At 34.7% G+C, this 21,117-nt stretch overlaps 1 protein-coding gene across 2 annotated transcripts in view; it reads left to right on the top strand.

Annotated features, from left to right (window-relative positions):
• Window positions 1-21,117, top strand: part of LOC136804526 (E3 ubiquitin-protein ligase UBR5-like) — a 62,096-nt gene that overhangs the window by 1,490 nt on the left and 39,489 nt on the right. For both annotated transcript variants that reach the window (XM_067061156.1, XM_067061155.1), the window contains exons 2-21: window positions 4,918-4,992; window positions 5,489-5,530; window positions 5,703-5,781; window positions 7,269-7,339; window positions 9,175-9,329; window positions 9,587-9,659; window positions 9,993-10,200; window positions 10,420-10,585; window positions 11,124-11,292; window positions 13,395-13,566; window positions 13,890-14,132; window positions 14,439-14,596; window positions 15,660-15,765; window positions 16,006-16,303; window positions 16,833-17,098; window positions 17,643-17,751; window positions 18,106-18,263; window positions 18,790-19,075; window positions 19,763-19,891; window positions 20,399-20,528. In XM_067061156.1, the coding sequence (XP_066917257.1) occupies window positions 4,931-4,992; window positions 5,489-5,530; window positions 5,703-5,781; window positions 7,269-7,339; window positions 9,175-9,329; window positions 9,587-9,659; window positions 9,993-10,200; window positions 10,420-10,585; window positions 11,124-11,292; window positions 13,395-13,566; window positions 13,890-14,132; window positions 14,439-14,596; window positions 15,660-15,765; window positions 16,006-16,303; window positions 16,833-17,098; window positions 17,643-17,751; window positions 18,106-18,263; window positions 18,790-19,075; window positions 19,763-19,891; window positions 20,399-20,528 (3,080 nt within the window). In that variant the 5' untranslated portion in view covers window positions 4,918-4,930. The remainder of the gene's footprint in view (window positions 1-4,917; window positions 4,993-5,488; window positions 5,531-5,702; window positions 5,782-7,268; window positions 7,340-9,174; window positions 9,330-9,586; window positions 9,660-9,992; window positions 10,201-10,419; window positions 10,586-11,123; window positions 11,293-13,394; window positions 13,567-13,889; window positions 14,133-14,438; window positions 14,597-15,659; window positions 15,766-16,005; window positions 16,304-16,832; window positions 17,099-17,642; window positions 17,752-18,105; window positions 18,264-18,789; window positions 19,076-19,762; window positions 19,892-20,398; window positions 20,529-21,117) is intronic.

Genomic DNA, 21,117 nt, shown 5'->3' with positions numbered 1-21,117 from the left:
AGGTTGGAACTGTTTTTCTTTCCTCGGTGGTCAGAGAGGAACAATCCTTTTTCAATCAGTGACTTAAACTTTCATATTATTCCTGTCTCTAAAGAAGGGTGTCGGAATTAGACGAGGGATGTCGTTATTAGACCAACTTACGGTATTTTCTACTTTCCTATCTTCTATCCATCCTGACTTTCTCAAGTGTTTCTAACTGTTTTCTAAGGCGGCAATCAAAAGATGTTCTATTCGGGTCCTAAAACATCTTCAAATCCAGTCGGTCGGTCGGTCGGTAGTAAATTTTGTCGGATTTTTAAGATCTAGTACTGTAAATCCCGATGAATCAAGTCGGCGATCCACAGAATCTTATGCCGCCATCTTTAATTCGCCAAACTTAATGTGCGTGCGCATGTGTTAAGCTTAAAGCGGGCCTTATTTTCGGCCCCCAGGGTATTGGCCCTACCACGTTGCTGAATTTTAACATGAAAATTTCAATAAGGGTACATTAAAAAACTTGAACAGGACTCAATGTAGGTTAAGTAAACAAAAAAAATGATTCAAAGACTCATTCAAGTTTGCCGTGCCCGCCATTATGGGAAAGATCCGAACCTGCGAACAGCGCCCAAAAAAACCCGACGATTTTACCGACTTTCCGAATCGGGTTTTATTGTAAATAAACAGTCGGTCGGACAACCCGAATGGAACATATTTTTTATTGCTGCCTAAGTATTTTTCTGAAATTTGCCTGTACCGGTGAAATAGGTCTCCAACCCCAGCTCAAACCACCAAATGCAAGCAACATTACCTTGTGGTTTACAAACTCAATACACGTATTCTTAAGAAATTGCCAAAATTAAGGGTGAAATATTCTTAAGCGTAGTCTCACTTTTTCTCACTTGACTTTTTTACGAACATGAGAAATGATCAATTTGAGAGTTGAATGAACATTTAGAGCTAAAAATATATTTCTGCATAGTTGCCAACCGTCCCGCATTGAGCGGGACAGTCCCGCATTTAAGCTCTTTGTCCAGAGTTCCGCCCGCATACCTTAAATATCCCGCATTTTCGAGAAAACTCAGAAACTCGTAGAACTCTTGAAAAAATATAAAAATGCTACTAAAAATATGTTTCCACAAGCACAAACTCACTTTCCCGTTTTTTCTCTTCGCTCCGTAACGGTCCGTCCAATTGCGTGCGTCCGTATTCAATACATCGGATACGCGTTGGACAGAGTCGTAATAGTACTACATGAACCATGTAAACACCTAATATTTATCGTGGCTAATGCGCGTGATTCGCGGCTAAAGACGGTATTGCTCCACAACAGTGTTTTTTTCTTTGAAGATAAACAATTATCTGGTTGAAAATTTTGCTTTATTTCTAATTTTGTATTGTTTTTAGCCATTCCTACGTCATTTCAGGCGCCCCCAAACCCCTAGCTCAATTTTTCTCGCTCGCTCCGTTCGCTCGTCCCGCATTTCCATTCTCATAAGTTGGCAACTATGTTTCTGCCTCAAAGTTTAAATTCAATTCTAACAAAGGAAGCAGTTTTTTTTAATTAACCAAATTGTAAATACAAAATGACTTTAATCTCTTATCAAATTCTGTGAAACTCACCCTAGAGGTTATTCTTAGGGTATTCTTACGATTTGGCCAATTTTCACCCTGATATTCTTATAGAAGATATTTTTATTTAAAAAAAGTTTGTACCTAACCGCTTGCGCCAACGAGACACGACAGACAGCTGTCGTTCTCAAATACTTATAGTGTGTAATTTACAGAACTTTAATTAAGAAAGCTCCCAACCCTACCGGTGCCCTTAATAAAAGGATAATGATCTGTAATTGATGAATAAATCCACTGATGAAAGGCGGCACTATCGTAAAGCTACTATCACTTCCTGTACTCTTTCCTTGGGCCAAAAAGTCCCTAAAAATGGGTTTTTTTTGGATTTTGTGTGAAATTGCTTCATTAGCTTTTTCTAATTTTTTGGACAAAGAAGATAGAAGGCAATGTTTTCTAAAAAGTGGCTCAAGCTGTTTTTTTCTGGAAAAACTTTTTTTGGCCGTAAAGATCAGATTTTCTTATTTGGGGAAATTCCCTTTTGCCATATTTAGGGAAAATGAGCATTTCTCGAGATTGGCTTGGTATTTTCTTATTTTTTCCATAGTGATATAAAATGGTAGTATTTAATTTCTGATGGAGCCCGATTTTCGAAAAAAATAATTTTTTGAGCAAATTTGGGCCAAAAAGTAGTGCCTAACATGGTTTTTTTGGACTTTGGGGAAAATCACCTTTTATCACTAATAGGGAAATCACGCTAAAATATTTGTTCACCCCAGTATCTATGACTATAAGTGAACTATACTTCACAGGTCGATATAATTTTGAGCTGTGATACTCAGGGTAATCTATTCAAGCTGCTCACTACACTTTTTTACTCCTTTGCTATTTGTTCTATTTTTATCTGATTCTCATCCATTCAGAATGTTGCTTGTTTTAGCTGGAACTATCTAAAAAATTTCAGAACAGCCAATCATAGCCAGAAAAACAATTTTTTTTAAATTTCCTTAGTTTTGCAATTTTCACCACATCTGTAAAACAAAAATACCAAAATGAGTTTTAAGATCAACAAAATTAATTCATCTTATTTTACAAAACTGCTATTTTTTTTAAGAGCCATTTTTTAAAAAAATCTTCAGAATAAAGAAAGTGTGATACCTCACCCTCTTAGATTTTGATGAAATTTTGACCAAATGATCTATCACACAAGAAAATAAGACTCTGAAAATTTCACTTTGATATCTCAAGTAGTTTTACAGATATAGCGTCCCAAAGATAGGCTACTAAGCGAAAATTGACCCCTAAAAATCATGAACTCTGGTGGGGAGCAGATTTTGAATACCAATGAACTGTTATTCAAGTACATTAGAAAGCTGAATTACAGTGGATTTCAAGAACTTTTTGTAGGGAATCAGAAAAAATCAAATTGAGTTTCCAAAATTTTCTCCGAAAATCTTTAGCACCTCCTGTAGAGGGCTTCAAACTTTGCGTTATCTGGGCTTGGAAGCACTTTTAGCTGTCTGCTGATGGTCCTTGAGACTTTTTTGAAGCAAACATTTGACCTGAAGTGGTTAACTGGTGGGTTTTGGCCACAAAAATCACATTTTCAGAATTTCCATCTTTGCGTAACCGTCAAAAATGGCGATAATCGATATGATCGATTGAAAATTTGCTTAACTTCGTTGTTTTTTCCCTCTTAAAATGCTAAATCAGGCCCACTTAAGGGCTCTAAAGGTTAATCTTTGTCAAAATATTGGTTGATCTTCTCTAGCCAACTAATCATTGGCATTAAGGGAACAACTGTAAAAAATTTCAGGTCATTTCCATCAACAGATGACATTTTACGACTGTTTCTTTATTTTTAAGTACAGAATATGTAAAAAAATGAGACTGACATCTGGCCTTTCCTACCATTCCAGGGCCTATATTTTCAAGAAAAGCCTCAACCTTTCACAGTTTGGTGAATAATATTTTTAAATATAGGCAGGTTATTACTTCAACTAAATGGGTTAACAGTACTTAATTCCTATTCAAAAACTTTTTAGACTCATTCAGAAATCCTACTTTGACAATAATTCGCACTAATGTACTTGAATAAAAATTCATTGGCTTTCAAAATCTGCTCCTCACCAGAGCTCATGAAATATAGGGGTCAATTTTCGCTTAGTAGCCTATCTTTGAGACGCTGTATCTTCAAAACTACGTGAGATATCAAGGTAAAATTTTCAGGGTCTTATTTTCTTGTGTGATAGATCATTTGGTCAAAATTTCATCAAAATCCAAGAGGATGAGGTATCACACCCTGAAGACTCTTAAAAAAATGGCTCTTAATTCAAATTCTATTAAAAGTTACAGCCTATTTTGTCTCTGCTGCTGATTATTACAGAGACTAGACTTTAATTACCGGTTTGTGTAAACTGCAGGTTACAGGTTACAGGTTACAGGTTACAGGTCAGTGATGACAGGTTGACTCTAATCAATGTCATTGCAGAGGAAAATGTTTGGAAAACACAAAGAATTATCAAAAACATAATTCTCAGGCAATTTCATCCATATAAAACGATTTTAAACATCAAAATTTAACCATGTGCTTTTATCGATCTTTCGCAGTTTGCGCCGTGTATAACGCAGACCAGAAAATATTTGAAACCATATTATACGTATAACAGGTATATTACATATTGTAATGTTTGTAATGTTATATGATGGTTACATATAATAAAACACATCGCTCTAAAACTACCTTCTCAGAGAACTCACAAGCTTCTGATTGGTGTAATTTTATATCCAGCCATGTTGTTATCATCACATTCGGTATGCTAAATATTTTTGGTGTTTTTCTCTTGTAAGACATGATATTTTGTGATTCTGTCAATATTTTTGTCAAAAGTTTTCATTAAGTCATTAAAATAACAATTGAATGATTAATTAGTTTCATCCTTCTAAAACCACTATCTTAGGGACCTTGCAAGCTTCTGTTTGGTGCCATTTTTTATCCATTCACACCATCCACATCACATTTTGCATGATAAATATTCTTCGTGCTTTTGTCTTGTGATGCATCATATTTTATGATTTTGTCAATATTTTTGTAAGTAAGTGTCACTAGGCTCTGTTATTCTTGTTATTCTATTCAATTGTCATTTTATAATATCTAAATAACATGTATTACTTTTTTGTAATTTAATGCGTTATGTATTGATGTTATGTTATGTATATGTTATATGATCTTATTATCTTTTTTCCGGTCTGCACTTTGTTGACCTGTAACCTGTGACCTGTAACCTGTGACCTGTAACCTGCGACCTGTAACCTGCAGTTTACACAAACCGTTTAATTACTATGAACAAGTTCTTCTTTTTTTATTCTTAGTATTATTTGAAAGATGGCATCCTTGTTGATGTTTGCACACTCAGTGTCTTGCTCACAGGATGATTTCAATAACAAGTAAGATACAAGTTTGTGGTGGTAATTTCTTTGTGTTTTTTTGCCAAAAAAGTTGTTCAAGGATGTCTCAGTTTCACGAGAACACTTTTATTAAATTGATTGACAAAATTTAGAATAAGTAACATGTTTTATAATTCTTAATTGTAATTGTTGCTGACTGGGTAGTACCATTTTGCATCAATGAAACATAATTAATATTTGTTAGAAATCAAATAGAGTTTTGAATTGAAAAACTGAAGGGATTTATTTCAAGTTAATACTGTAATTTGAGAAATCTAAGCAAATCCAAGGGGAAAAGCAATCTGAGATCTTCAAATACAAGGAGAATTTTGTTTGAGTCCACTTCTTTGGATCAGCTTTCTTTGGGGGAATCTTAAGTGATGTGAATTGATGTGAACGTTTTATAAAGGAAAAAGAAGTCTCCTAAGCTTCGTACAGTACAAACGGTAGTTAGTCTCCCACCAAATAAAATGTATTTATTATTCTATTTTTTCAGTTTGAAAAGAGCTCTGAAGAACAAAAATGGGTCAGCAGATTGGTAAGTCTTCTTGGATTTCAGATATAGATCTGTATATAAAATTTCTTTCTTTCATTGGCCAGCATTGGCTGGCATAGGAATGGAGATAAAAAGTGTCCCCAGTAGATAACTTGTTGTAGTGGCTGAAAAATTCTTTAAAGATGTTGGAATAAATAAAAAATGTTTTTCTCAGGTCATCTTCTATACCTTTGGATGCAAATGACATCAAAGAAGTAGTGATTGGACCAAATCACTTAGCGTTCCTGACTAAAGTAGGCTTTTTTTTAATCAGAATTTTTTCAAGCATTTTTAATAACCTTGTCTAATGATGATTTGAATCTGTTTGAATATATTTATTACTTGTAACAGGGGGGGGGTGAAGCAGTTAGTACAAGACATCATGCCTACTAACTGCTTTCTCGGAAGAAGTTAGTAACACCACCACCTTGGTACACTTAGTAAAGTTAGTACTAACTGAAATTAGCCTTGAAAAAGGCTTTTGACCTTCATAAATTCAATAAAATCAAATAAAATAAAATTTAATATCTTAACCCTTTCCGGACGCACGGGCCACTGGGTGGCCCATGAATCGTGGTCCTATATGACGCACAGGCCACCGAGTGGCCCACAGCTTTGTAAAAGATTTTAACAGTTTTCGCGCCAAATTACAATAACATGGTTTTGAATAATGATTTTGAGATAAATTTCCCGTAACCTGCAAAAAACCGCTTTTCGATATCTTGTTTACAACTAGAATTATAAATTTTCAATGTTTGTTGTAAATTTACTCAGGCTAAATCTGTAAGGGAAAAATTGCTCAAAAATTTGGACAAAAAATCACTTTACTCAGATTCTTGGAAAGCTTTTGACATGAAATTTTTTTTACCCGGTCAGTAATTCAATTTTCTAAATCATATTCAAAGTTCAAGGCGTGAAGCAAATGCCTTTTACTCTATTTTTTATTCAAAGTCAAAAAATCTGCTTTTCCGAAAAAAAATCTGCCGATTTTTCGGTCACGTGACCAGGTGTCAGCCATATTTAAATATTTTTTTTTGGTATTTCAAATCCCCTATTACATGTGAAAAAAATGAGGTATTACTTATCGTGATATCTTTGATCAATCACTTTCTATTGCAATTTTAGTGAAGCCAGTCAAAAATCAAATTTTTGTTTACGTCATATAGCCGTGAAATCATGCGTCCGGAAAGGGTTAAAAATGATTCAATTTTCCATAGCTTTCAATAGGAAAAAACAACATTTTAGAAAATCAAATTTCTATTGCAACCAGCAAATTGTTTTTAAGATTTGAAAAAAAAATTTCGAAAATTTGAAAAAAAAATCTACTTCCCCAAAATCTTTTTTGGTAAAATATTGTCTTTTTTTTTAATTTTCTCACAAAATCCTATTTTTTACACAGTTAATACCAAAATTTGGCAAATTTTTAGCAGGGGACCACCCTTTTTTGCAGTTAGTACATCTGAGTACTAAGTGACTTTATCCAATTCATATGGCACACCACCACGGTACTAACCGGCATGATGTCTTGTAGTAACTGCTTCACCCCCCCCCTGCTTGTAAAGGATTGAAGATAATCTACATTGTCATAGCTAAATAATTAAATCGTATGCTTTAAAGACATTAACACTCTGCATTTAATGTTAGGCATCACCAAATGGTTGAAACAAAGTTAACAATTAATATTATAATAATTTGCTTATAATAAAATATAGCGTTATCTCTAAACGTCTTGACATTTCAGGATGGAAGAATTTGTCGTGTCTCTTATCACCTTGATTCAGAGAATTCAAACTATTCATCACCAAAACACAGGTTTGAATTCCTTTACGTTATTAATTTCCCTACATATCTGCCTTTAAAAGTTGAGAGTCAAACAGCATGCGCGATGCAAATTGTATATTCAATTTTAAGATCAAGAATAATATGTCTGTCAGGAAATTTTTTATAAGTGTTGATTCATTTTTGGACCTACCCCGGTGGGGTGGAGGTCCTATAAATTAACCTCTGTTTCTCCGTCCGTTCGTTACCAACTTTTCTGAGATTGAATCATAGGAATCTTTTGATTTTTGGTACAAAGGTGCAAAATGATGGTTGCCAAAATGTAACAGAGCCCGATTTTCGAAGAAAAAAAATTTGGGGGCAAATTTGGGCCAAAAAACATCATTAATGGATCATTAATTTTTTCTGATTTTTTGCATGAAAGTAGGGTACCATCATAGGTAAAAGATGGCTTAAGCAGATTTTTGCAAAAAAAGATTTTGGCTCAAAAAACGCATGTTTATCTATAAGAATCACTATTAATAAGCATACATCAATGTTCATAGTCAAATTACTCAACTTTTTTATGAGATGGATGTTTTTTCGCTCGTGAAGGCTTGCTTTTGAAGAATATGTGTGTTTAAACATGAAATTTTGGTTGCTTGGCATGTTTTTATAGAAAACCTGTCCAAAGTCAATATTTTTTGTAAGCACATTATCAATTACTTAGGTATTAGCTTTTCTCGAGATTGGCTCTTTCATTCTCTATGATTTTTTGCACAAAAATGCATAACTATAAACCCTTGAATGTGACAGAGCCCAATTTTCAAAATAATGTTTTTGGGCAAATTTGGGCCGAAAAAGGGCTAAAAAACAGGTTTTTTGGACTTTGTGAAAAATTGGATCTTTAATTTTTTCTGATTTTTTGAATGAAAGTAGGGTACCATTATAGGTAAAAGATGGCTTAAGCATATTTTTGCAAAAAAAATTTTTGGCTCAAAAAAAGCATGTTTATCTATAAGAATCACTATTAATAAGCATACATCAATGTTCTTAGTCAAATTACTCAATTTTATTATGAGATATATGTTTTTTTGCTCATGAGGGCTTGATTTTGAAGAATATGCGTGTTTAGACATGAGATTTTGGTTGCTTGGCGTGTTTCTATAGAAAAACTAGCCAAAGTCGAGATTTTTTTTATAAGCACAATATCAATTACTTAGGTATTAGCTTTTCTCGAGATTGGCTCATTCATTCTCTATGATTTTTTGCACAAAAGTGCATAACTATAAACCCTTGAATGTGACAGAGCCCGATTTTCGAAGAAAAAAAAGTTTTTGGGCAAATTTGGGCCAAAAAACAGCTAAAAAAAGGTTTTTTGGATCATTGTTTTATTCTGATTTTTTGAATGAAAGTAGGTAAAAGATGGCTCAAGCAGATTTTTGTAAAAAAAAAAATTTTCAGCTCAAAAAACACATCTTCATCTATAAGAATCACTATTAATAAGCATACATCAATGTTCTTAGCCAAATTACTCAATTTTTTGATGAGATAGATGTTATCTTTGCTCATGAAGTCTTGAATATGAAAGAATATTTCAAGAGCATGAAATTTTGGTTTCTAAACGTTATTTTTATAAGAAACAAACGACTTATTTTAATAGATTGTCACTATTTGTGTTCTAAATGATTGTTTAATGGTCACGCTCATGTAGATATCAATTATATATGTGTTAAATGCATAACCAGATAGGTCCATAAAAGTATCACTTGTTAAGATTATTTTCATCTTTATGTCGTTATTTGTTTTGATTTGTGTCTGAATGTTTATTTCTGAAAACTTTTTTATTTGGACTTTTATAGATTTTTTAATTTTCATCTATTTTACAGTAGTGACGAAGAGTTTGCACATCCCTCTGCTAGCAAGAAGACACCTGCCCAAAATGTTGGAAACATGTCTTCTGGGAGTGGCACAGGAAATGCAACTGGAAACTCTGGTAGTAATGTGACACCTTCAAGTAACTCAAATCCACCATCCTCCTCAGGTACTGTTTCAATGACAGGATTTTAAATCTCCAGCCATTCTATGAATATAAATATCAACTCAAGAAAATTTTTTTTTTGAATAACAAACATGATAACGCATGGATGGCATTTACCGTGTGCTTGTTCAAGTTATGATTTCATGGGTGAGCTGATCACATTTTGATCTGATGATTTAATGACCAAAAAATTTCACCAATAGACTTATTTCCAGATACATTGAGTAGAAGTCTAATTTTAATATTCTTTTGCTTTTAAGGAGAATTGACGTCTCAAAGTCACACTTTTAGCATAACCGGTGAAAACTTGAACTCATTATCTGGATCTCTTGGGTAAATTGTGCTTCACTTTTTCTAACAATTGGGTCTCTTATTATGATATTTTAAGAATACCACTAAATCACTTCGATCTTCCCTATTGCTATAAACTTTGGAAATGAAAATTTAATCATTGTTGGTCTCTTCTCCATAGATGCTCTAAAAAGTACTTCAAAAGCTTTTTGTTTAGGAAATGTTTAGTTAGCTCTATTTAGTAAATTGTTCCTTTTACAATAGACAATGAATATCTAAAGCTCCAGTTTGGATAAATTTTCTATTAGAATTCTTCTTTCGTAATACTAAAGATGAATATTTTAACCGATGAAACCTTTTCACCATCTCTATCAGTCGTTGGACATCTCAAAGAGTTAGTGTGAGCAATGCTAGCACTGGCTCAAACACCACATCTGTCAGTAACCCTTTGACAATGAGAGCAACTACCAGAGGTAGAGCAAGGATACTTAGAGCTGCTCGGGGACGTGCTGGCACTGGTGGCTGGCTCAGTAACAGAGCAGTTATCCCAGCATCTGCAGTCCCTGAAGAGCTCATTTCACAGGTAAATAAATTAATTTTGCACTGGTAAAAGTGGCACTTTATTTGAGACATTCTTATTAACTTTGAAAACTTATTAACTATAAACTTTAATTAACTGGGTGAAAAGTGGGCCGTCCAAACTAGAGCTTAGGTTCTTTTTGGTTGCATTTTTCTTATGAAAAATATAAAGCTTTATACCTTTTCTACTTGCTTTCACGGCAAAAATAAATTTTTCATCAAGGCTCAAGTTGTATTACAAGGCAAATCAAGACAAGCCATTATTCGTGAACTGCAGAAGACATCATTGGACGTGAACCTTGCCGTCAACAATTTGCTATCCAGAGACGATGATGAGCCAGAAGATGCAGAGGAAGAGTCCTACATGCAAGAATATAATTTCCCTGGAGGTTTGTTTTGCTTTTCAAATTGCCAATTCCCGGTATATTATAATTAGAACAATAAAACAGTACAAGAAAATTCTTAAATTTTTGGACAGTTCCTTGATAATTGTATTAAAAATATTAATTTCTACGGAAGTTAAAGGACCTCACTTAACGTATCTTGTCCATGGTTTCTCCTACCGTTTGCTAAAACAGCATTTTTGAAGCAAAAAGAAAGAACAACTTTCCTCACTAGGGGCACAAGTTTTGTAATTCTTTGGTAAATTATTCTTCTTTGTCAGTATAAAGTTTTCACCTCTTTTCTATATGATTTATCATTAAAAAATGTATTTAATTTTCCTTCGTCTACAAGTGTTAAAAAGGTGGACCAACAATATTGTTTACTTTTCAGTGTTCCCTTACTTATTCCCAAGCTGGTCTATTTCTGTTTTTATCTTTCACAAGGATTGTCCTTTTCTAAAGGTCATTTTGTCGTTGTTACGTGACAGACTGTTATTCCCACTTTTCATCATTAAATAACCATTCTATTATTTTACTATTCCAGAAGACTTGATGTCAATTTTTGAAGCTGGCATTCCAAGCGATGAACCATTTGTTGTGCAAAGAGATGCCCTTTTCCCTGAAGATATCATATACTCCTCTTCAAATCAAACTTTCAATAGAGATGAGTCGAGAACAACCAACAGAGTGACAACTAATCAGAGCGGTTCAAGGTTTTTATGTTTACCATCTTTTAGTATTCAAGTTACTCTGTCTATAAGCCATTTTAGGATCTACTGATTGCTCCCCCATAACATCCAAAATTTTACAGTTACACCAACAGAAATTTGTTATCAGAGGGCGGTGGTCCTGATTACCCATGCTTCCTTTCCACTGTAAAATGGTCTATAAAATTATACATTCTGCTCTCAAAATCGAGCAGATTTGGGTAATTATGTTGTGTAAAGTGCGATCTTCCTCTGAAATTGAAATTTTTGCTCTGACTTTATACTTTAGGCATACAAACTTTTTAATTCAATGTTGGCCTTTTTCACGAAAGTTAATGTCTTTGAAAATTCTTTAACAGGGTAATTCGCGAAAGTTTATGGTCGCAAAATTTTCTTTAAAAAATTGATAATCTATAAATCGAAATAAATATAACATCTTCAGCATATTTCTAGCCTTTGACGCCTTTTTAAAGTCAAAGAATGGCCGTTTTTTTTAATTCAAGGAACATTTGTGACTTTATAGCAAATTTTCGTTAAAAAATTCTCATTTTATCCAATGATTCGTGAAAGTTTATGCTCGTGAAAAATACCGGGTGCGCCACAAAAAAGTTTCTCTCTTTGAAACTGATTTTCTCGAAATCTAAAAACTTTTAAAGAACCATTCCTATTCCAATTGAAAGAATAATAATAAACTTAAATTTTGATGGGCCATTGATTAAATTTGGTTCATTAGATCAAAAGTTGTGCTCAATTGAATAAAAAATTTACTTTCTGAAAGTGCCCGAAAACGTTAAAAATCGACCTATCAAATTTTTATTTAAAAATTGGTAGTTGCAATAGGCTTTACATGATTAAGAGCATTTTACAATAATTAAACACATAAATTTTGAAAATAATGGGTCGAAAGGATTTAAGATATTCATCAAAATCATTTTAATTTACTTTTACCAAGATTTTCCTCAGATTTTTGGTTCCTGACTGGATAAAGTCTATGTAAGCCTGGATATACCTCGAAACCCATTATTTGACGTATTTTTATGAATTTTACCATAATTTTGGGCTTTTTTCAACGGAGTTCTTTCTTTTATTGAAATTAAACCTTTCTTTATACAACAAAAGGTCATTTAGGCAGCTAATTATCATTTTTAATGACTGAAACGAAAATACTGATGCATCATGTAATTTTGCTTCTGTCTAATTTGATAGGTCGATTTTTAACGTTATTGAGCACTTTCAGAAAGTAACTTTTTTATTCAATTGAGCATAACTTTCAATCTAATGAACCGAATTTAATAAATGACCCATCAAAATTTAAGTTTATCTTTCTTCTTTCCAATGGAATAGGAATGGTTCTTTTAAACATTTTAGATTTCGAGAAAATTAGTTTTAAAGAGAGAAACTTTTTTGTGGCGCACCCGGTATTTTTTCTTGAAATTTGCGAAAGTAAATGTTGTGAAAGTTTGTACGCCTAAAGTATAATATTGTTTGCAACCTAGCCAGCCATCTGTAAGGTGAGCTTTTGAGACTTGACCTGTCCCCATAGCCTCAGTTTTTTCAGCGCTATCTCATTCTTAGCTCTCAGCTTATTGAACCCTTAGGAAGGCAAACAACTAACAATTAGCTTCTAATCGACTTCTTCAATTAAAGGTTTTGTTTTGATTGAAAGGTCTGATGATGCTGATGTAGTAAAAACAAGTTCGACAAGATTAGAAAAAGGTTTTGAAAAAATGAAAATACATAGAATGAAAAACATTCCTCAAACAAAGAGACTTTTTTTACTGATACTCTTTCGAGTGTTTTTACGTTTATAATAAATGGGGCGTTTTCTATCTTTTAATCAAAACATTTGATTGTAAATTTGCTCAAAATCAACTTTGCTATTTTTTTGTTTACAAAAGTAATAGGATGTGAGGTCACATCTTGAAACAACTTTCACTGGTTTGCAAGATATCGTTGCGTAAAAAAGTAGCTTTAATTTAGCTGATTCAGCATGAAGACACTGCCTAAAATAAGCTCTTTTTATTCCTGTAGAAAACCTTTTTAAGATGACTTTCCCGAACGTTTTGTATCCTTTACATCGCTATAAAAATAATCATGTTCAATTTCAGCTCAGCCAACAGAGAAGAGTTATCATCGTGTGTTCGCGATCGCTGGTGGGGCATGCTTTTGGATAGAAACGAAAAATCTGGAAGTTCTTCACAAAAATCCAAATCCAAAGATATATCGTTTTCAGGGAAGACCACACAACGTTTTGGGGAAATAAAATGGTGGACAACTGAGGTATCAGTTTCTGTACAAGCAGTTGCTGAAATTATATCTTTCTATTTTTCTTTATCTTGAGACTATCCTATCAAGTATATACATATTGTAAAAGTCATTAGACTGGCCTTCCTAATTAGTGACATTTTTCTTCCGTGTCCTAGAATTGTATTTTGCTAATTCAAAAAAAAAAATAATGAAGCCAATTCCCAGTTTTATAGAGCAATTTGTTGATTGTTCATGCTCTATTAAACTGGGAAATTGCCTTCATCAGACAGGGACTAAGCTTCCTTCCCGCTGAAAACCTCTAACTAAGTATCCAGACCTTTCTTATTCTACTCCAGACTGCAGAAGATGAAAACGCTGTCCGCTTCTCACATATCGGTGCCTTACATTCAGAGCTTGTTGCCATATCAACAGAAGGCCATTTACACCAATGGTTGTGGAGTGCACCGCATCCACCAACACCCAAGAAAGACGGACATTGCCATACTCGTGCTGAAGACATGCATTTGGTGGACACAGAAAAAGTCACTAAACTTGCTGCATGGAACATAAGAGCTTCAATTGTCACCGAGAGTGGAAAGGTTAGATTTTCTCATTAGTCATTCATATTTTGAATCTCATTTTTCATCAGCCTTCACTGTGAACAAAACCATGTAAGCTGGGAGGCTAATGGGACCGGTTCTTTCGTGAGAATTTAAATATCCTTGTAAAACAATCGAAACAATCAAAATCAGCCATATTTGTTTTGATTTTGCATACGGTTTGTTTACAAATTTCGTCAGTACAGTAAAAAGGGACCTTTTTTTTTAAGGTCTGTTGAAGTTGGTTTTTGGTCTTATTATAGATTGAAAGTCTGTAATTTTTATACTGGATTATGCACTCTTTAGATTGCAACTTGGCTTGATGAAACTTTAGCAGCTGTTGGACACAAACTGGAGCATCCATTACAAATGTTTTCAGAGCTGAAAGAATTACCAATACAGAATGTGTACACTTGTGATTTGTATTCAGCAGTACAGCTGACGAATGGTGCAATCTTTTGGTGGTATGTTCGATTTCATTTCTCTTGTTCTTCTTACTTAATTATCTACTGTATATATGTAATGTGTGTAATAGTTTATTTCAAGTTGACGAACAGGTAGCAACAAAGACTAATAAAAGTCAATGCTACAGTACTTTACAATTTGTAAGGTGATTACAAAAAGCTGACACCGTCAAGATAGGTCCGGCAGTTTCTGCACGGGCCTGATGTAGGTCTCCACTGCTTAATCTTTTCCTTAAAAAAACTAAGATCAACTATGTGTCTATACTCATCCGGAATTGATTCCCACATTTTTGGCTCTAAAAATGAAAGTGACTCTGAACCGTGAAAAACAGAGTTTATTTCCCTTGATCTGAAGTAAGGCTACTTCTTACCACAAACATTGTTATGGAACAATGTTAAACTTTACCTATGGAGAGAGTTTCCATTAAGCCTGCCGTCCACTAGTGAGTGCTATTTTTGGTTATCGCGAAATGTAATCGCGAAATGTTATCTCATGTCTGAAGTTATTTTTATATTTTACATTTCCACTGTTAAATAGGCATGTTGATACAGAATACAATCTCACTACACTAGAGCACACACCAAAAGTAAAAAATGCTCTCATGTGATGGGGACAAGCTGGAGTTTTTACAAGCTCTCGTTTGATTTGGTTGGTCGTTAACCTGTAATAATTTTTTCTTCGATCACATATAATTCGATCTTATGCAAACATTGAAATAAAAGAAATACAGGCGACTGGATAAAATCTTGAGTGAAAACTTTTTCACTCCCTATCGTGAAAAAAAATGACGTGATAGACAGGTATATTTCGCGATAGACAGTGTTATTTATAGATGATTACTTCGCGATAGCTAAAAATAGCCTAGTGGACGGCAGGCTTAATCAATATTTTGATGATAACTATAAGTTTATCTTCGTTGAATTTTTATACTTGTTTACTTTTCAGAAACATCTGTCCTCTAGGCTATTTGCAACTTAACTCTTTTATTCTATAACCATTTTCATCGTTTTTTAACATTTTTTAAGCTGTTCCTTCACTTTGCTTGCTATTAACGTTCTTTAGGGGTGTGTTTCCATTCGAGCAAAGAAAGAAGATTTTAGACAAAGTGAAGACCAAAGCCAAGAAAAGTGCAATTGCTGGAAGCTCTCAAATTAAGCCTGGAACACTGGTGAGTCTAATATGATTTTGGGCAATTTTTGATATGCCAAAATTTCTGATAATAATCGATCTATCTATCGATTTTGATCGAAACAAAAAGCTCTGTACTGATTCAAAAGTGAAATAGAATCACAAAAGTGGAGAAAATTCGGAAAAATTTCATACTGGCGCAAATGTAAGTTCTTTATTTCTCAAATTTCTGATTCTCGATATTTGTTCAATTCCAAAATGAATTCACTTCCTTCCAAAGGTCTGTATCCGGAGTTGTCCTTTGTACTACCCTGGTGCAATAGGGTTTACTACCATCAACGGTGAACCAAAAGTCGGTGAACTTCTCGACAAAGCATGGAGCATCACCGAAAAATGTAGATTCAAGATTCTGGACAAGAAGAAAACACCCAACCCAACACCGCCAAAATCAAAACAAACATCACCTGCGAAGGAGGGTTCTTCTACGTCAAGTAATGAAGCCAATCAGGAGAAGAGTGAGGTGAAAATGGAGACCAGTGAAACACAAGAGATACAAGCCACACCTGTCATCGGACAAAGTAAGCACCACCATCTAGGTCTTTTCATAAATTATTTTGAGTGCAACGACTGCCTCGTTTTGAAACATTACCAAGGTGATTATATCCACTAAGTCTTTGAGGTTTATTTTTATAATTAGATTAAACTTCTTATGACTTTCTCTAGGAATCAATTACCATAGCAATGTTTTGAAAACGAGGTAAGCGTTGCCCTTGACGTAATTTTGTGAAAAGATCTATTCTAGGACAAAAACTGATCTCTTTTTATTAACTTTCAGTTTATTGTCGCTTTCGAAACTCTTCCTGGTTCATCTTGAACTACTCACATTCTCAAAAATTCTAAACTTTTTCATTAAGATGGAATAAAGATGTACTCTCTTACATTTCAAAGCTTTTAAGGCACAGACATCAATTTCGAAAACATGTCAGTCTTTTGAACTAACGTTGACTAATGGTTATGTTTATCTTCGTCCTTCAAATTTACTCGAAAATCCATTTTCCCGTCTCAGACGAAAATCCTTATTTTGACCACTGAGCTTATCCTCAATAGAGCGAAAACATTTCCAACTGGTCACGCCCAAAACTGAAGACAACAACGACGATTACGTTGAAGAAGAATGGTACCTCCAGAACGTCATTTTCGTCGAAGACGTACGTCACGTCCCTATCGGTGAAGTTTTGAAAGTAGACGGTGCATACGCTATCGTTCATTTCTCACAAAAGACTTTTGACCAAGATGGTGGAGAAAGTAAACGAACGATGGATGTTGATTTAATGCTGAAGGAGAGTGTGATCCGAAGGAAAGATGAACTACAGGTATTTTTCTTTAGTCTACACAATAATAGACAGCACCAGGCTTTTAGGCCTTACTCTTGCAAGGTAGAATAGTAGGAGTTTTATGCTCGAACCGGAGGAGTATCTTTCCCTCTTCGTCGTTCTTTTCGTTTCGAAGCGAACCGTAACAGAACCGTAGCTTTACGGTTCTGTTACGGTTCGCTTCGAAACGAAACGAAGCCATTTTATTGGTTAATTTCAATTATTACTCCACCAGTAGAATAGCTCCATTTCGTTTCGGAGCGAAACGGAACCGTTACCTATGAACCTGGTCTGATTGTTCATCCGATATCACTCGTCCATTCACTCATTCATTTTTCGTTCTCTCGTCCATCACCTTAGTTTGTTTGGCTCTATGTCTGCGTTTAGCTCTCTGTCTGCGTTTAGCTCTCTGTCTGCGTTTAGCTCGTCTTACAGCTTTCTTCTTTCTTTCACAGTCGTAACTTTGTATACCTTTCTCAGTTAAGTCCTAGTGCGCTTAGAAAACCGCTAAATTCCCTGACTCTTAGACCAATTTATATCATAGATTGTGAAATGGACGACACCACCAAAGATGCCCGAATGTTACCAAAAGGTTCCAAAGCAATTATCTATCTCAAATTCAAAAGTTGTTTCAATGACCCTCGATAACAATGGTAGGTTTAAAATGTTGAAATCTTTTTTCGAATTTTCAAATGAGGGAACAATGTTAGATATTTTCCAAACCTTGTTTTGCTTTTCGTCTTCTTTGATTTGAGCTCAAATTATGTCATTTTAGAGATATAGCAATTGGTTCAAAATTAAATTGGATGCTGAAAGAACACAATTATTAACACATATTTAAGTTTTCCTCAATATGATTCTCCCTTACAGCTGCTTGTTTCAAATAAACGCCCCTCTAAACGCCCTCGTAGAGAGGCGTTATACGGTACATTTAAGCAAATGGAATTTAGTGGTATTTTGTACTAAAATTGGGTATAACATTTTTTGCTCGATTAATCTTTCTATAGGAATACACGCGTTGTTGAAATCTCACACTGGCTTACGGTACTCAGTCTACAGTTTAGCCTCTGGACGACCGAACCCTGGTGGTAACATCCAACACGAACCAGCTAGCTTCTTGATGCGCGCAACTCCAAATAATGTTCGTCTACACCCTTCAGATAACGTAAGCTTTGGAAAATTAACCTTTTTTCAACTTGGTATATAGGTTTTTCAGGTTATAACCAATGAAGTGTTAGAAGCGAATCTTCAACCTAATATACGACGGATGACGACGGATTGAATTTAGCGATTTCTTTGTTTTCGAGTGGTATATTTTTATAAATCTAGCAGGAAATTTTAGTTTCAATCTGGAATTTCTATAAAAACCACGTGCGTCGCTCAAGGCCGCACAACTTAGGTAAGATTTAGTGACTTTAAGTCCTACCTAAGAGATTTGCTTCTAGCCCTTCGGGCTTTTACTTCATTGGTCATGAACATCTGTCATTGTGGAAAACATTCGAATCTGAAAAGGACATTTGTGTGTCCGTGTGGAAATGCTCAATTGTTTTGATTGTCTTTACGTAATAAACTTTATAAAGGTTTCTCATGTTTTGCCATGGATACTTAACTATGTAAAATCCGCCATACTGCAAGAAAACGTTCGGCTGTGTTTGCTTCCTTAATGGAATGGAATGAATGTGTTTTTTCAGAAATCCGTGATGCTGCTACGAGACTCAAACAACTGTTTATACCCCTTGGTTAAAGACAATGTCGGCGGTATACAGAACCCTACATGGACCAATCTTTCCTCGGTGAGCTGTATGGTTACTGCCCGTAAAAGGAGTAGCAATCATAGCTTGATCAGACCTTCAGGCAAAAGTAAACAATTAGCCTTGACTGTGTTAATTGTTGAAGACAATAACGTCTTGCAAGCTATCTTGTCGGCTGACTGCGAATCATTGAGAAAGTCACTAGAAAAAGCCCAAGAAAGTGAAGGTATGTGTTTTTCTTTAATTCAAACGTTTTAAACAAGAGTTTGAGAAACTGAATTTTGCCGCACATTTACGAGGGTGATCGCCGTCAACTTCATCGAACAAACCCTCTCTGTCAAAATAAACAGAATTTGGAAAAGTATTCAACTACCAGCAACTACGAATGATATCTATCCTAAAAATCCTATTGTTGGATATGACCTTAAAGAAAAATATCGTATCGAGTAGAATTTCAAATTTGACCGACACATCAGATCACTTCTTTACTAGATACTACCGAATGTGGCTGGATCACTGAGTTATATATAAACCCTGGAGGCAGTCTTTCAATCTCGGCCAACCAAAATCGTTTATCGAAGTTTTTTTGAAAGCAGTACCCTAATGGTAGCACTTATCAATAGCAGTGTAAATGCTTCGAGAGCGCTAGTTTTAGTTTTCCTTAAATACTTGAACATGTGAAGACGTAGCGCCGTTTGACGTTAATTTTTCACCCTGCAATGGCTTTTTTGCGGATACCACTTTCGAAAAAACTGCGATCAAAGATAGTGAATAGCTTTGTTCAGGGTTTATATAGGTCGGTTGGCTGATCGCGGTCTAATAAAATGTTTACAAAGTAGGCCTTTATCTCATGATTATGACGAGGGGTTTTAGCAATTTTTGACATTGTACCACAACTTTATTTTCAATACAGAATTCTTGAACAAGCTAGTGGGCAGTAAATGTGACGGTAACCGAAATATTTGTCACCTGGCTGTCAATATGTGTCACCCGGAAGGCTCCAAACAACGTGGTGTGTCCAGCGCTGGTGGTGCTGCTGAAGGTTTGTAATGCTTTGTAGGCTTATTTTAAAGGCACTAAGCTCTAGTTTATACGGCCGACTTTCTGCCCTGCCTATTCTAATTGTTAAACTTGGCAAAAAGTTAGCAGGAAGTTGGCGGCTAAAATCTTTGCTTGAAAAAGATTGAAACACGACATTGTATTGTCGTCAAAAAAGGGTCCTCAAAACTTTAATAATCTGATCGAAAAGTCGGTCGTCTAAACCGCAGAGCTAAGTCGCTAGCCGATGCAAACTTATTTCGTCGGCCGATATAATGTCTTTTTAAAATTTTACAATTTCTTTTCAAAACCATTTAAAGATCAATAAACCTGAATAATCTTCAAAATTTCACAATTTTGGAATTCCGGGTTCTCTCACAGGCAGTTTGAAAAATTTTCAGGTTGCTTGGAATTTTTCAAGTCAACCTTGATGAATATTAAAATGTTCTCAGATTAGATTCGCTATGGCAAACTGAATGGAGATAATATAATTCTTTGCTCACACTTACAGATAGTTCGAAAGACGATTCATCTGACGACATCGGACAGATTTGGTCAGCGTACGACAGTTTGGAATGTCTCGAAACCATCTTGGATTCACCTGTACTGAAGAAACATTTGCTTTCACTTCTTTCGGAAAGGTGAGTAGCCAAGATATCCTTAGCCTGGAGGCCATCACCTAATGCTTTTAGATATACTGGGTGACGATGTTAATTACTTCACTAGGCTCAGCTTCATCCATTCTATCTAAAAACAAAAGGTCAGCAAAAGTAGACTCTATAGTAAGATTTTATGGAAACTGTTTCTAAATTCTTTTTGACAACGCTTTCTTTGAAGATCGAGGAATATAATCATGTAGAGAAAGACTTGGACGGGAAAGGCCTCCTTAGCTTAATTTTTATAAGAACAAAATATTAAATTTGGGACGGAATTTGATAGTTTTTCTTTAGACGTTTCACTTTCAAAATTTATTACCAAGAGACAATTTTGTGAAAGCGCAGTGGTAGAAGTCAACATGGAGTGCTGCTCGGCCCATAACTTTCAAATCCAATCAGTAGTACAGTCAACTGTCTCTCTCTCTCTAATTGAAACCTCTAATATTCGAATCTTTCGAACTAAATTATTGTTTCTCTCAACTGATAAGTTGTATGGAAAACTATCTGTAATCTGAATCTTTCTATAATACCAATGAAAATTCTCGGTCACGTGAAGATCGAATCGGCGAGAGTC

This window comes from Clytia hemisphaerica, unplaced genomic scaffold (assembly GCF_902728285.1).
Source record: "Clytia hemisphaerica strain Z4C2 unplaced genomic scaffold, Clytia hemisphaerica genome assembly, whole genome shotgun sequence".
Lineage (NCBI taxonomy): Eukaryota > Metazoa > Cnidaria > Hydrozoa > Leptothecata > Clytiidae > Clytia > Clytia hemisphaerica.
This window is presented reverse-complemented; position numbering and strand designations above follow the sequence as displayed.